At 41.9% G+C, this 16092-nt stretch overlaps 1 protein-coding gene and 1 long non-coding RNA gene across 2 annotated transcripts in view; one reads left to right on the top strand and one right to left on the bottom strand.

Moving 5' to 3' along the window:
- Window positions 1-717: 717 nt before the first annotated feature.
- On the bottom strand, window positions 718-5878 carry LOC114660417 (uncharacterized). The gene is made up of 3 exons (XR_003717712.2): window positions 5769-5878; window positions 3961-4076; window positions 718-2183 (listed from the first exon to the last, which is right to left on the bottom strand). It is a non-coding gene; the product is annotated as an uncharacterized LOC114660417 (long non-coding RNA).
- The window catches only part of phykpl (5-phosphohydroxy-L-lysine phospho-lyase), a 106199-nt gene continuing 95631 nt past the window's right edge, over window positions 5525-16092 (top strand). The window contains exon 1 of the mRNA XM_028813100.2: window positions 5525-5657. Within this exon, the coding sequence (XP_028668933.2) occupies window positions 5599-5657 (59 nt within the window). The 5' untranslated portion in view covers window positions 5525-5598. The remainder of the gene's footprint in view (window positions 5658-16092) is intronic.

Here is a 16092-nt window from a genome sequence, read left to right as displayed (position 1 = left end):
ATTTCATACAAGGGACGCTATTGGCAGATGGCGGAGAAGCTACCCAGCTTACTTTTCTTTCTCTCTCTCTTGCGCTGACTTTCTCTGATCCCGACGTAGGGGGTGTGAGCAGGGGGGCTGTTCGCACACCTAGACGATACGGACGCTCGTCTAAAAATGCTGAAAGATTATCTTCACGTTGCTACCTTCTGTGCAAGCTGCTTCCTGAAGCGACATGCTGCACGGTGCTTCGCATACTTAAAAGCTTGAAGGGCACGTATTGATTTTTGACTGTTTGTTTTTCTCTCTCTCTCTCTCCCTGCTCCTGACGGAGGGGGTGTGAGCTGCCGCCTTCAACAGCTTTGTGCCGCGGTGCTTCGCATACTTAAAAGTCAAACAGCCCTATTGATTTGTTTCCTTTCCTCTCTGCTCCTGACATATCTTCCTCTTCAAAGGAGTGCGCGTTTGCATTCTTTTAATTGTGAGACAGAACTGTCATCTCTGTCTTGTCATGGAGCACAGTTTAAACTTTTGAAAAAAGAGACAAATGTTTGTTTGCAGTGTTTGAATAACGTTCCTGTCTCTCTACAACCTCCTGTGTTTCTGCGCAAATCTGTGACCCAAGCATGACAATATAAAAATAACCATATAAACATATGGTTTCTACTTCGCGGATTTTCTTATTTCGCGGGTGGCTCTGGAACGCAACCCCCGCGATGGAGGAGGGATTACTGTATTGTACTTAACACATGATTTTGATAAAGAAACCTATTACTAGATTATTACTTTTGGTTGTGTTTTGCCTTCTGGCAGGCTGTGTCCTCTCATGGACAGCTCGGTAATACCTAAGCATTGATGAGGTATTACTGCTGTACACAAGTTCCTTCTGGTACAGGAAGCATAGAATAGAAAGCCTTTTATTGTCATTACACAGATGTACAAAATAATATTAGTGTGTCCCCTGAATTGTACATATAATAATAATAATAAACAAAATCAACAACAGATTCAACATATACTCTGCATTTTGAACTATATACATGCATTAATATAAAACAATAAAACCAATAAAACATTGAAGGCGGAGAAATAGAAATAGTAAATAGTGGAGTAGTTCCCTTTTACAGTGATTGCAATGAGTCTCCAAGATGCTGCACTTTTGTCCCATTGATGCCATGGGTGACAATAAAAGACATAAAATCAAAAGCACTTCGAGACAGTAAAGAGTTATTTAACAAAATTTAGTTCTCTAATTGTACTCGGGTAGAAGCTTTTCAGTAGTCTCAACAGAATTATAAAGCTTTGCAGAAGGCAGCAGAGTAAAAAGATGGTGGCCTGGGTGAGATGGGTCCCTAATTATTATTTTTTGGTCCTTTGTAAACATCAACTTCTGTATATATCCTCTAGTGACAGTAACTGGGTGTTGGTAATTTTTTTGTACCAATTTGCTGACTTTCTGAAGAGCCTTCTTGTCAGCCACAGAGCAGCCCGAGTACCATACCAGGATGCCACAGGTAGGTATCCTTTCGACAGAGCAGTGATGGAAGGACAGCAACAGCTGCTTGGACAAGCTGTCCTTCCTCAGCATCCTTAGGAAGTAGAGCCACTTCTGTGCCTTCCTCACCAGAGAAGTTGTGTTAACAGACCATGTGAGGTCCTGGGAGAGGTGTGTGCCAAGGAATTTAAAGCTAGACATTCTCTCCACTATGTCTAATTTGATGTATAGAGGAGCAGGTTCCTCTTCTTGCCTTCTGAAGCTGATAATCAGCTCCTTTGTTTTGGAGGTGTTGAGTGCCATTTTGCTGACCTCATCCCAGTTATGTATCTGTCCTACCACAGTGGTGTCATCTGCAAATTTTATGATTGTATCTGTGCTAGGTGTAAGTGCACAATCCTGGGTATATAAGGAATAAAGAAGAGGACTCAGCATGCAGCCATGTGGAGCTCCAGTGCCGAGTGTCAGGGTTGGGGAGTGGTCGGTTTGTTAAGAAGTCCTTAATCCATCTACATGTGTGCTGATTAACACCCATGTTAAGCATTAAAATGCAATAAGATGTAAAGCGCATGGTGATTATGATAATTATTTGAGCATGCACAATGACACCATTAAATACCCATTAAGACATACAAACCTTGTTGGTTTGTACCCATTTCAGAATATCCCCACATTGATGAAGGTTTTCTCTTTCTTGAAGGCTCCATTTCTGAAAAAAATTTCACCAAAAAAGGGAAAAATAACTATAAAACTATAATTATAAAATGAGATGAGTCATAGTACTAGATTTATTATTTATGTATAAGTTATCACTATTAACTTATACTACTACTAGTACTACATTATTTTATACTAATACCATAACTTATTATTATATATACTACTCTGAAATATATTATTTTATTCAAAAATTTCACAGCCAAAAACAATACTGCGCTGACTTGCAAACCAAACTAGCATCTATGTCAGGGGTCGGGAACCTATGGCTCGCGAGCCAGATGTGGCACTTTTGATGGCGGCATCTGGCTCGCAGACAAATCTTTAATAAAAAAATAATAACATGTTAAATATAAAACATTCTCATGTATTTCAATCCATTCATTTCCTACCGCTCATGTTCATGGTTGCAGGTAGCTGGAGCCAATCACAGCTGTCCTCCGGGACAACACCAAATTTTTATTGGATAATGCGTAACGTACACGGGTCGTTGTGAGGTCAGGAAGTAAACTTCCCTCCTTTTAATCAAGTAGTCAGCTAGCTAATAGCAGAAACCCTTTTATCGATGAAGATGGCTAAAAGAAAAAAAGATGAGCAGTATCATACTTTTCAGGAGGAATGGACAGAAGAATTCGCCTTTGTGGAGAGTGCAGGTTCTGCAGTGTGTCTAATATGCAATGATAAAATTGCAATGATGAAACGGTCAAATATAAAGCGGCACTTCGACACACGCCATACTACATTTGCGGGGGACAGCAGGAAGAAAGCATGTCAAGTGCTACTGTGCAAAGTGCAAGCTAGTCAGCAGCAACTCCGTGTTTGGACCCAACAAGGTGACTGGAATTCGACTAGCTTTGCTGGTGCTTTAGCAATTGTGAGAAACGGAAAGCCATTCACAGATGGGGAGTATGCCAAAACATTCATGCTTGATGTTGCCAATGAACTTTTTGACGACGTTTCGGATAAAGACAAGATAATCAAACGAATAAAAGACGTGCCTCTGTCAGCAAGAACTGTTCACGATCGTACCATCATGATGGCAAATCAAATTGAGGCAACACAAGTGAAGGTGAAGGATGAGTCAACAGACGTTTAATGGATGGAAGTCTCAACGCCTGCATGAAGCTTAACCTCACCACGTATCCACCAGACTACAAAGCCATCAGCAAAACCATGCAGCACCAGAAGTCGCATTAATGGTACGAAGTACTTTATTCATCATTGGTTAGCAACAGCATAGCAACGTTATTAAAAAGAATTCAGAGACTTATTGTACTTTAAAAGTGTTGGTCTTACATAAAATGCACACATTTACTTGTATTTAGTTTTAAACATATTGTATGGCTCTCACGGAATTACATTTTAAAATATGTGGTGTTCATGGCTCTCTCAGCCAAAAAGGTTCCCGACCCCTGATCTAAGTGCTGCGTCGTTCGCGAAGGAGCAGGCTCTAAGAGCCGATTCTTTGTAGCGATCGAGAGGAGCCGAATTTTCATCCATACAGGTTAGGGGCGGGACTTTATTTTGATGGGCACACCATGTGGTCAATCACATGCAAAGATGGACTAAGGATCATAAATCCGACTAATTTAAATGCAAACGGGTCAGGAAAAAGTAAAGAAACGAGATAAAACCGAATAAGATGCAGCATCTGGCTGCATTTCAATGATATTGGAGACTGCAAAGCCAAGTGCAGAATTGGTAAAATGAAAATATCCGTCAGAGCAGGGTCAACAACAAACCTGCACAGACCTCTAAGAACCACTCACCCGTCTCTCCTCCAGCTGCTGTCCACGGACCCTGGGAAAGTGTCCTGTTTCGAGCTAAATACTTCTGCTGCAGCATCCACTGTCTTGCCGAAAACTGCAGGTTATATCACAGCCTTCTGCAACGCAAACCAAAATAAGCACATTTATTCCAAAACAAATGACCCCCGTCAAACAGATGGGTGTTGATGAGGAGCTGGCTAAAATAGAAGGCCACAAGTGATACTCAAACTACCTACACCTGAACACCAGCAAAACCAAGGAGCTGGTGGTGGATTTTAGGAGGCCCAGGCCCCTCATGGACCCCGTGATCATCAGAGGTGACTGTGTGCAGAGGGTGCAGACCTATAAATACCTGGAAGTGCAGCTGGGTGATAAATTGGACTGGACTGCCAATACTGATGCTCAGTGCAAAAGAGGACAGAGCTGACTATACTTCAGTTAGAAGGCTGGTGTCCTTCAACATCTGCAATAAGATGCTGCAGATGTTCTATCAGATGGTTGTGGCGAGCGCCCTCTCTACGCAGTGGTGTGCTGGGGAGGCAGCATAAAGAAGAGGGACACCTCACGCCTGGACAAACTGGTGAGGAAAGTAGGCACGGATCTGGACAGTTTGACATCCGTGGCAGAGCAACGGGCGCTGAGCAGACTCCTGTCAATCATGGAGAATCCACTGCATCCACTGAACAGGATCATCTCCAGACAGAGGAGCAGCTTCAGCGACAGAGTGCTGTCACCGTCCTGCTCCACTGACAGACTGATGAGATCGTTCCTCCATCACACTATGCGACTCTTCAATTCCACCCGGGGGGGGGTAAACTTTAACATCACACAAAGTTATTGTCTGTCTGTATACCTGCATTGTTATCACTCTTTAATTTAATATTGTTTTTTTTATCAGTATGCTGCTGCTGGAGTATGGGAATTTCCCCTTGGGATTAATAAAGTATCTATCTATCTAAATGGGGGGCTGAGCCAAATCTTTGAAAAGAGCCGGACCTCCCATCACGACTAGCATCTAACAACCCACGAAGTCCCGGCTGTTTTGTGCGGTGATGTGTACCCCACAAACCATCCATCCATCCATTTTCCAACCCGCTGAATCCGAACACAGGGTCATGGGGGTCTGCTGGAGCCAATCCCAGCCAACACAGGGCACAAGGCAGGAAACAATCCTGCTGCTCAGCAAACCGATACACGACCCGAGGCCAGGCTTCATCTGAAACGCCCCCTACTGCTCGATACTTACTTGGAAGTCTTGGTTTCAAATGTTCCATCATTACATGCAAGTATGAATATCTCTGTACTTTGTGCACAGGACAATAGACCCGTCATGAAATGATACATCTTCTTCTTCTTTCGGCTGCGCCCGTTAGGGGTTGCCACAGCGGATCGTCCAAAATCGTTGTCCGCATATTAATATAATAAAAGAATCAAAGCGCATAACAAGCTGCAAATCTGGCGAGGAGGGCGTACCACTGGCTCGTGAAAACGTCACATCACAGCACGCTCAGCTGTCCTGCAAAAAAGCCGGGAGGGCGGAGCTTCGGTTAAGTCCTACATTTATCCTTCTCGCGCTCCCTTTTTTTTTTTTTTTACAGTTTGCTTCGCTGCTCTTACTGCACATGTGCTAACATCGCAATGGCTGAAGAACTGTACACAAAACAACGAACTCTACAAATGCGGAAGAGCTTTATCGGGTGAGTTCAAATGAAAGCAACCGGCGTGGCATGCGCTTTATTTCCTGCTGACATCTTTACGTTACATTCTATCCAGTCCAGTGAACATTTAGCGTTTTTTTTTTTACTTACTTGCGAAGTGTGAAGAACCCTGACACGCACACCGGAGTTCGCGCTGCCTCGAGTCCACGACCGCCTTCCGTTTGCGACGCCTGGACTCTGCTTTATGGCAGCGCGGCACGCACACAATCGTAGCCGCTGCCCCGCGCTCTGTATGACGGTCTGTGTGCCGCGCTTAGTTCGATCGAACACGAAGCTCTCGTCAAACGGAAAAGCAGCACGTATCTTGTATTTTTCATAAAGACATTCGAGTTTTCTTAATCAACAAATGGACAAATACACCCTTTGCATTGCTTTACTGTAAAGTGCCTTATGTGCAAGTATATTTGCATAATGTAACGCCCACTTCGATTGAAAACTTTGTTGTGTTGTCATCCGTCCTCAAGAACAAATAGAAGAAGAAGAATAGAGATTATTGGAGATAATTTAACTCGGCTCTCCTTGTGCTTCTTTTCCACTGACTCAGTTTTTTTGTAATACATTCTCTAACCGGGTCCGTGGAACTAGCATTGAAAAATTGTGGATATTTTTTAGTTTACCTTTCTAATGTCCTTTACCAATTTAGGTCTCATTTCAATTTGTTTATTGTACTCCGTCTAGTTTTCCTGTTGATAGTTGAACGGTTTTATAGATCATTTTGAGTCGGCAGCTCTTAACACACCATAACACCAGTGTACAGTACTGTGTATATATCCTCTTTAATAAAACCCCCGTGTATCTTCTGGTGAAGTGCGCATGCGCGGGGCACGGTGCGACGCTTTAAAGGCTGCCTGACGCGTCACACAAGACAGAGAGGGCGGGACCTATAAAATATCGCGCAGCAGATCCAATCAGATTTCGGTAAATGAGGTAAGACCTAAAACATCCATCCATCCATCTTCCAACCCGCTGAATCCGAACACAGGGTCACAGAGGTCTGCTGGAGCCAATCCCAGCCAACACAGGGCACAAGGCAGGAACCAATCCTGGGCAGGGTGCCAACCCACCGCAGGGCACACACACACACCCACCAAGCACACACTAGGGCCAATGTAGAATCGCCAATCCACCTAACCTGCATGTCTTTGGACTGTGGGAGGAAACCCACGCAGACACGGGGAGAACATGAGACGCAGAGACCAGCTTCCCCATTGTTGCGCAAGTGTTCACTCTGAGGATGTCAGATTTGCGATTAAGAAGCTTAACCCGGTAAAGTGTCAGTCGTTGAAGGGGTTTTCCTAAATATACAAATTTTCATGATATTACAATATGATGACTTTTAAAACTAGATTTATTTTCGCGCACATTACATCAGTTGCTGGGGAAAATCTGCTGATTGCCCACTGTTGTGACAGAAAATTAAAAGCATATTACAGACAGCAAAGCCAGTATTACTGTCAGAGAAAATTACAGGCATTTTACTGGAAAATTTAATGAGGTAAAAGGTCCCTTGCCATTTAATATAGACCGTTCCTACTAATGTTTATGGACTACTGTTCTAGCGCCCGTTATTGTAACGGGCTTAATGTCTAGTATATATATATATATATATATATATATATAATATTCATGGCATTCGTAGTCTGAATCACAGTCTGATTGTATGGTTACCTACCAGGTAACGCTTGTCGCTGGTCAGCAAGTTGGGTAACATCCGCCACGGTGCCCTCTTTCAGTTGCGAGAAGCAGATCATAGAATGGTTGAAATAGTTTTACTGTCAAATAATGCAAAGAGTACACAACACGTGTTTCGCCCTAATTCTGGGCTCATCAGGCGTACACACTCACTGCACCCCCCTCTCAGGGAATCGAACCTCGGACGTCTGCACTAGCCTCTAACGTTGTGCCATGGCGTGTGGTTCGTTCATTTGACGGCATATAGATCGGGGTAATTACATTCATGGCATTCGTAGTCTGAATCACAATCTGATTGTATGGGTGGTTACCAGCCAGGTAACTCTTGTGGTAAACACGTGTCGCATACTCTTTGCATTATTTGACAATAAAACTATTTCAACCATATAAATGTACATGAGGGATGTTCAGAAAGTTTCCACACTTTTTTTTAACTCTATCCATATTACTAACCGAGAATGCTAAACCGGATGATGGACGCAGGCACATCCGGCCATGGGCCGTAGCTGCAAAAAGACGTACTGCGCAGGCGCAAAAAGAGTCCGCGAGAGTCGGCTGAGGAGCCGAGAAAGGCGGACAAAAGAGGGCGAGAGAGGCGGATGAGGGGCCGCGAGAGGCGCAGGCGCAAAAAGAGTCCGCGAGAGTCGGAGAAAGGCGGAGAAAAGAGGGCGACAAAGGCGGATGAGGGGCCGCGAGTGGCGGACAAGACCACAGAAAAAAGGAGTGAGCACATACAAAAAGGAGAAATGAGCCGCAAAGTCAAACGCAGGAAAAGCACGAAACACATTGCACACGAAACTAGACCCGAAAAAAAAAAAAAAAAAAAAAAAAAAGAGGCTCGCACACAACAGCAAGGCACCCCCCCCCCCCCCTACAGGCACCGGACGGGACACACACCAAGAGGGGGATTCAACAAGCCCATGGAACACAAAAAAAAGAACACAAAACCACCCCACAGACCCTACAGGCGAGGGACGGGACACACACAAAGAGGGGGATTCAACAAGACACAGGAACACAAAAAGAAAGAAGACGCTCGCGCAACAACAATCCTCAACAACCCCCCCACCCACATCCATAAGAAGTCACACCCAAAGCCACATATTCTAAAGTGAACGTCAGCACCTTCACACTAGACAGCATAGGTGTCAGCATTGGTGGATCTCCTTACAATAAAGCACTATTAACCGTTCAACTGCAGAAAAGGAAACATATTGAAACAAGTCATGAATACACGGTCACGGGTACAAAACGAAAAGGAAAGGATAACAGGAACAAACACACGAACATGAAAGAAACAACAAAATAGACAGCTATGCAGCATAGGTGGATCTCATTACCATAAGGCACTATTAACCGTTCAACCGCAGAAAAGTCTCCATATTAACAGTGAGTGCAATACTCCTTATTACTTATCCATATTTCTAAAAGAAAAAATGTCTCGACTCCAAAAACGCAAAGCTCAACTACAGCTTCTAACTAACGATGTACCTAAAAGTAAAAACTTTATGAACTGCGTTAGATCCTACAATAGTTCATTTGCTTTTAGTAAATATCAGGCCACCAAAAGGCAATGGCCCATACTGCTTTCCCATATGTGCACAAATACTGCATCGCATTGGAACAGTGCACCCTGAAACAAATCAACAACGCAAATATGCACAAATCTACATCCTGGATCCACATGACGCAAGCTATCAATCAAAGTGCTGCATCGCAACAGGCACGGATTCAAAACGAAACACCTCCCGTCTCAGACATACGTTAATGGCAGCGAAGGCTACAACGGGCGTCTCACACAGCACAGGCAAATCGATTACAGCTCCAAAACAACACGTCCCAAATACTACACATGCAACAACGCGCCTCTCAAACGGCACAAGCAAAACATACCCCGGAAAAATTCATTCGGATTAATGAATGTCATTTGCAATCATTGTCATTCAGTTCACTTCCCTGAAGAAACAACTGGCAATACAAGTAATACATTTACACGTTGTTGTCAAAAGGGTCAAATTAGACTGCCTTCTTTACATTCATATACTGAATATCTACAGAAGATTCTAACTGACGATGTACCTGAAAGTGAAATCTTTATCAGCTGCATTAGATCCTACAAATCGGTATCCACTATGAACATTAACGGTGGCACTGCACGTGACATCCGTCTTGAAAAAATGTTGTTTATTGATGAATGTACAATGGCATGAAGTCACTTACTCAACACCATTCATAAACTTCTACAAACGTTTATGAATAATAATATTCGATTTGGAGGAAAGGTACTTTTATTAGGAGGAGATTTTAAACAGTGATTAGCTATTCTTCCAGATGCCATGCACTCAGCTATTGTTCAGTGCACCTTAAAATACGCAGACAATTGCCATTGCTTTCAAAAGATACAGTTAGTACAAAACATGCGATGTCCACATCCAGATCATAACAATTGCTTATTACAACTGGGAGATGGTACACTCACCAATACAGATGGACTTCAGCCACATATTATTACAGTTCCTCAAGCCTTTATCTGCGACGACTTAGTTACAGAGAGATTTGGAACAGCAATCTCATTAGACCAAATGCCCCTTTTAACACAACGCACTATATTATGTCCAAAAAATATTAATGTGGAAAACATAAATACCCAAGTCATTCCATTACTTCCTGGAGAGACACAACTCTTTCTAAGCTCTGACAAAGTTGACTCTGATCACGATAATGACCATCTTCATTGACCTTACAAGTTCTGACCTGGAATTACCTTTTACACTTAAACGGCGTGTATAAAGAAATTTTCCAATAAACCTTTACACTGTGCCACACACTTTATTGTTTGCTTTCTATTTGCATCATCTACACCTTCACACTATTCTATATCTCATTAATACATCACGCTCTTTGTCATTCCCAACACCAGGGGTTGGCGAGCGAAGCGAGCAGGGGGCGGAGCCCCCTAGTTTATGAAGAATTTCAAAAACAAATTACGTCACTTTTCTACATGAGTCACCTTCGTTTGTGTTGTAATTTTCCTAGTGTCATATCAACTTTTTAATGCCCAATTACTACTACTCCCTGCCTTCACCGTTTCCAGCGAAAATATAAAAGTGTGGAAACTTTTTGAATGTCCCTTGTGTGTGTGTGTGTGTGTGTGTGTGTATATATATATATATATATATATATATATATATATATATATAGATATATATATATATATATATATAGATATATATTTATATAAAAAAACTTGGGACGAGACGTGATCTTTTGAAGAGAGATCTTTGAGAGACAGAGGAGACACTTTCACGTCCCGCGAGATGGGCAACTCACGTCATACTTACAACCTTTGGAAGCAAGTCCTGTCATACACATGCAGAGCAAGTTAGAGATAATGGAAGTAGGAAAATTGAAAAGTCTATAGAAAATGAGAGTAAAGCTCGCATTAGTGCAAACAAACAGAAAATATTACCCTGTTGTAGAAGGAGGGCCCCGGACACAGACAGGCAGACATGTTTAAAGTCACCACCACACGTTTATTTACAACTATATTTACAATGTCTATAAGTGCACCACCACAAACCCCAACAGTCTCCCAAAGTCCAGGCTTCTCATACAGCCACCTCTCTTTCTCTCTCTCTCTCTTTCTCTCTCTTCAGGCCTCTCCTTGCCACCTCTTCTTAGACCTCGTCCACCTCCTCACCCGACTCCAGCCCTTAATGAGGGGAGGCGTTTCCTTAAATAGGCAGGCGGCTGATGACCACACCCGGCCACCTGCCACACTGTGAAATAAAGGACCAGCGAAAAGAGACTGAATAATGTTTGAGGATGGCTAAGGGAAAAGAGAGACAAGGCAGTGACTTTAAAATGTTTGAAGCACCGCACAAAGTGCAGATCACGGCGTACAGGAGCAGCAGCAAGCCAGCAGTTTATCGAGCAAAGAGGAGGTCGAAAAGACAACTGTTATTTGGTTCCCATTGTATCACCGTTAAAGAGGGGTTTAGGAGGAGCGGCCGTGTCTCCTTGGGGTGCGTTCAGCCCCCCTCTTCACAATGGTGCGTAACGCTTGGCGAGGGGAGGGAAGGTGTTGGCGAGCAAAGCCCTCTAGTATATATATATATATATATATATATAATTTTGTAATTCTACAGCATTATACCACTTTCATATTTACCTTTTGATTCAGTCATTATGATTTTAGCTAGGTTTTACAGATTAGATTAGATTGTTGTTTTAAATGTTTTATAAATAAAATAGAGGTTGCGCGAAAGTGCTGTACAAAAAATCATTAAAGTAAACACAATGCAAACAATCATGCAAAAGCAGATTAATAAAACAACCAATTATAACATCCACCATAATCCCATTATACACAGTGAAAGACAGAAGAAACAAGTAGGTCTTAAGCCGACTTTTAAAAACTTCGATAGAGAATGAAGACCTGATGTGAAGAGGCAAGTCATTCCAAAGTCTAGGAGCAACAACTGACAAAGCTCTGTCTCCCCTTGACTTCAGCTGGAGTTGGGGTTAACGGACAACATCCTGGTTAGAATCGGCCTGTACCAGAGGTCTTCCTGATCTCCTTACCTCGTTGTTCTGTTTATGGATGTGATGACAAGTGGGATAAAAGACCAGACCCCCTGCAGGCTTTGTGCTGATGACACTGTGTGGTGTAGCACCACAAAAGATACAAAAAGTGGAGAGGAAGTTGGAAGAATGGAGAAGAGCTTTGGACGATAGAGAGCTGAACATAAATAGGAAGAAGACAGAATAATAGAGGTTTAATGATGATTAGAATTCAGAAGTTAGGCTGTAGGGACAGCTGTTGAAAACAGTGGAGATGTTTAAATATCTAGAATCAGTGGTAGCCCAAGATGGAGAATTCATTGCAGAGACAACCCACAGAGTGCAGTGTGGAGGAAACAATTGGAAAAGTTATCAGGAGTATCTGAGATTTAAGTTGAAGGTTGAAGGTAAGGTTTTTAAGACAGTGGTTAGACCAACGATGGTGTATGGAGCTGAGACACGGGCAGTCAAGGGAGTGCAGGAGAAGAAGCAGAATGTGGCAGAAATGAGAATGTTGAGATGGATGTTTGGAGTTACAAGAAAGGCCAGAGTAAGAAATGAGACTCAGAGGTACAACAAAGTGGGAGAGACATCTAAGAAAGTACAGGAGAGCAGTCTCCACTTTGGCCTCCCTCACTTTTTCTTCCCCTGTACTTCCTTTCCCATCATTCTTTTTTGCACATACTCACTGTCTTTCCTCTTCACATGTCCACACCACTTCTAATAACTCTACTGTGCTTTCTTAGGTGCCTTTCCCACTTTTGTTGTACCTCTGAGTGTCTCATTTCTTATTCCGCCTTTTTTGTAGCTCCACACGTCCATCTCAACTTTATCATTTCGGCCATAACCAACATCTTCTCCAGTTTATGGTCTGCAGTTAAATTGTACAAACACCATTTTAATGTAAAATATGAGGCTTCTACATGGCTGGGTATGGAGGAGCTTAGTGTGAAAAAAATGATAAAAAAAAAAACAAATCAGAATCGGCCAATGAAATCAGTGATTGGTATCAGTCCTAAGAAAACCTGTTTGGAGCATCCCTGATTAAATTACATCTGTCTGACAAATTGGTTTTTATTCATTTTGTGCATTTGGGGGACGTTCAGGATACACGTCCGTGCATACTCAGATCAGATTTGAATCACTTACAAGATATCAGCGGTCAAACAAAAAAATCAGATGTGACTTGAGGCGCTTTTAGCTGCAGTGAGAACATGGCTAAAATGAGGATTGGTATGCGTGAACGAGAGTGACCTTCAAGGGACTGGAGTCTTCTCTGGTGTTGGTTCCCACTTTGTGCCCAGTCAGGCTGGCACAGGCTTCAGGACTGTGGTTAGCCCACAGATGGATGGATGGATGAGAGTATCCTACAAAAGCAGTAAGGTACATACAAGCAAAGAGTAAAATTACACTGCCTGGCCAAAAAAAAAAAAGGTCGCACACTCTAATATTTCGTTGGACCTCCTTTAGCTTTGATTACGGCACGCATTCGCTGTGGCATTGTTTCGATAAGCTTCTGCAATGTCACAAGATTTAGTTCCATCCAGTGTTGCATTAATTTTTCACCAAGATCTTGCATGATGGGTGCATCACTTCATCTGCCTCTCTTCTTACCCTGATGCGCCCATCACTCTGGAACGATAAATCTGGACTCATCAGACCACATGAGCTTCTTCCATTGCTCCAGAGTCCAATCTTTATGCTCCCCAGCAAATTGAAGCCTTTTTTTCCGGTTTGCCTCACTGATTAGTGGTTTTCTTACGGCTACCCAGCTGTTCAGTCCCAATCCCTGGAGTTCCCTTCGCATTGTGCGTGTGGAAATGCTCTTACTTTCACTATTAAACATAGACCTGAGTTCTACTGTTGTTTTTCTTCGATTTGATTTCACCAAACGTTTAAGTGATCGCCGATCACGATCATTCAGGATTTTTTTCCGGCCACATTTCTTCCTTCGAAGACGATGGGTCCCCACTATCCTTCCAGTTTTTAATAATGTGTTGGATTGGACTGAATAAAAGTATACTCTTTCCAGTGAATTCACAAGCATATAATATTAGATTGGACACCCTACCTTTTACCATAGCAGATCAGTTTAAATACCTAGGGGTAAATATCACAAGTAAACATAAAGCTCTTTATCAACAAAATTTTGCCGTCTGTATGGAAAAAATTAAGCAAGACTTGCATAGATGGTCAACCCTTCATCTCACTCTAGCCGGAAGAATTAACATTGTTAAGATGAATATCCTTCCTAAACTTCTCTTTTTATTTCAAAACATTCCAATATATATCAATAAATCGTTTTATAAACAGTTAGATTCAACAATAACCTCATTCATTTGGAACTCAAAACACCCACGTATCCGAAGAGCGACCCTACAAAGACCTCAGGCAGAAGGTGGCATGGCTTTACCTAATTTTCAGTTTTATTACTGGGCAGCAAACATACAAGCCATAAAAACCTGGACACAAATAAATGAACATACACAGGCTTGGTCTGCAATAGAAGTAAAATCCTGTAGTACTTCTTTATATTCCCTGCTCTGCTCTCCAATAAATGAAAGTTATCGCAAATATACTAATAACCTAATTGTGCTTTACTCACTCAGAATATGGAACCAAATTAGAAAGCATTTTAAGATGGAAAATCTTTTATCAGTGGCACCTCTACAAGAGAACCACCTCTTTCAACCTTCGCAAGTATATCCAGTTTTTAATACCTGGAAAAGTTTTGGAATTAAAATGCTCAGAGATCTTTATGTAGACAACATATTTACATCTTTTGAACAATTACGTTCAAAATTCAACCTCCCAGCTACACATTTCTTTTACTATCTTCAAATCAGAAATTTTGTTAAACAGAAATTGCCCGATTTCCCCCACCTTGCACCCTCCACAATGCTGGAAAAAAATACTGCTCAATTTCGAGGAAACAAACACTATTTCTGCAATATATAAAATCTTATTAGAGTCCCTACCTTTCAAAGATCCAAGAGGACATTGGGAAGAAGATCTCATAATCAATATATCAGAAAAGGAGTGGAAGGTAGCAAAGCAGAGAATTCACTCGAGTTCTATATGCGCAAAGCATAGAATTATTCAACTAAAAATTATATATCGAGCTCATCTGTCTTGCTTAAAACTGTCCAAAATGTTTCCAGGGCAGGATCCAACCTGTGAACGCTGCAACCAAGCTCCTGCCTCACTGGGTCACATGTTCTGGGCCTGCACTAAACTAACATCATTTTGGACAAAAATCTTTAAGTGCCTTTCAGACAGCCTTGGGGTCCCAATCTCTCCTAACCCACTAACAGCTGTGTTCGGTGTTCTTCCAGACGGACTTGAAGTGGAGAAGGACAAGCAAACTGTGATTGCATTCACTACACTCTTGGCACGCAGACTTATTTTGTTAAATTGGAAGAATCTTAATTCTCCTCTGATAAGTCAGTGGGAAACCGATGTTTTATATTATTTGAAATTGGAAAAAATCAAATTCTCAGTTAGAGGATCTGTACAAAATTTTTTCAAAATCTGGCAGGATTTAATCAATAATATTTTAGAATAAGAGAAATAACTATTATTGCATTTAACTCCCTTCTCCATCTCTTATTTACATAGATATTTACTTCTCCCTTTCTTTTGTTTATTGTTGCCTTATTAAAAAGCCTTAAGCAATTTTCCTTTAGCTAAGCTCTCCTTCTCAGGGGTGGGGTTTGATTAGTCTTCAAATTTGTTGGGTTATAAATTGATCTGTTTGTATGGAATGATTACAATAAAATTAATAAAATAAAAATACAATAATGCGTTGGACAGTTCTTAACCCAATTTTAGTAGTTTCTGCAGTCTCCTTAGATGTTTTCTCTGCTTGATGTATGCCAATGATCTGACCCTTCTCAAACAGACTAACATCTTTTCCACGACCACGAGATGTGTCTTTCGACATGGTTGTTTAAGAAATGAGAAGCTACTCATTGCACCAGTTTGGGTTAAATAACTTGTTGCCAGCTGAAAGATAATCGCCCATTCAGTAATTATCCAATAGGAGGCTCGTACCTATTTGCTTAGTTAAATCCAGGTGGCGACTTTTTTTTTGGCCAGGCAGTGTATAACACCTACCACCTAAATGATGCCTGAACTCCACTAAAGCTAAATACTATAA

This window comes from Erpetoichthys calabaricus, chromosome 11 (genome assembly GCF_900747795.2).
Source record: "Erpetoichthys calabaricus chromosome 11, fErpCal1.3, whole genome shotgun sequence".
Taxonomy (NCBI): domain Eukaryota; kingdom Metazoa; phylum Chordata; class Cladistia; order Polypteriformes; family Polypteridae; genus Erpetoichthys; species Erpetoichthys calabaricus.
This window is presented reverse-complemented; position numbering and strand designations above follow the sequence as displayed.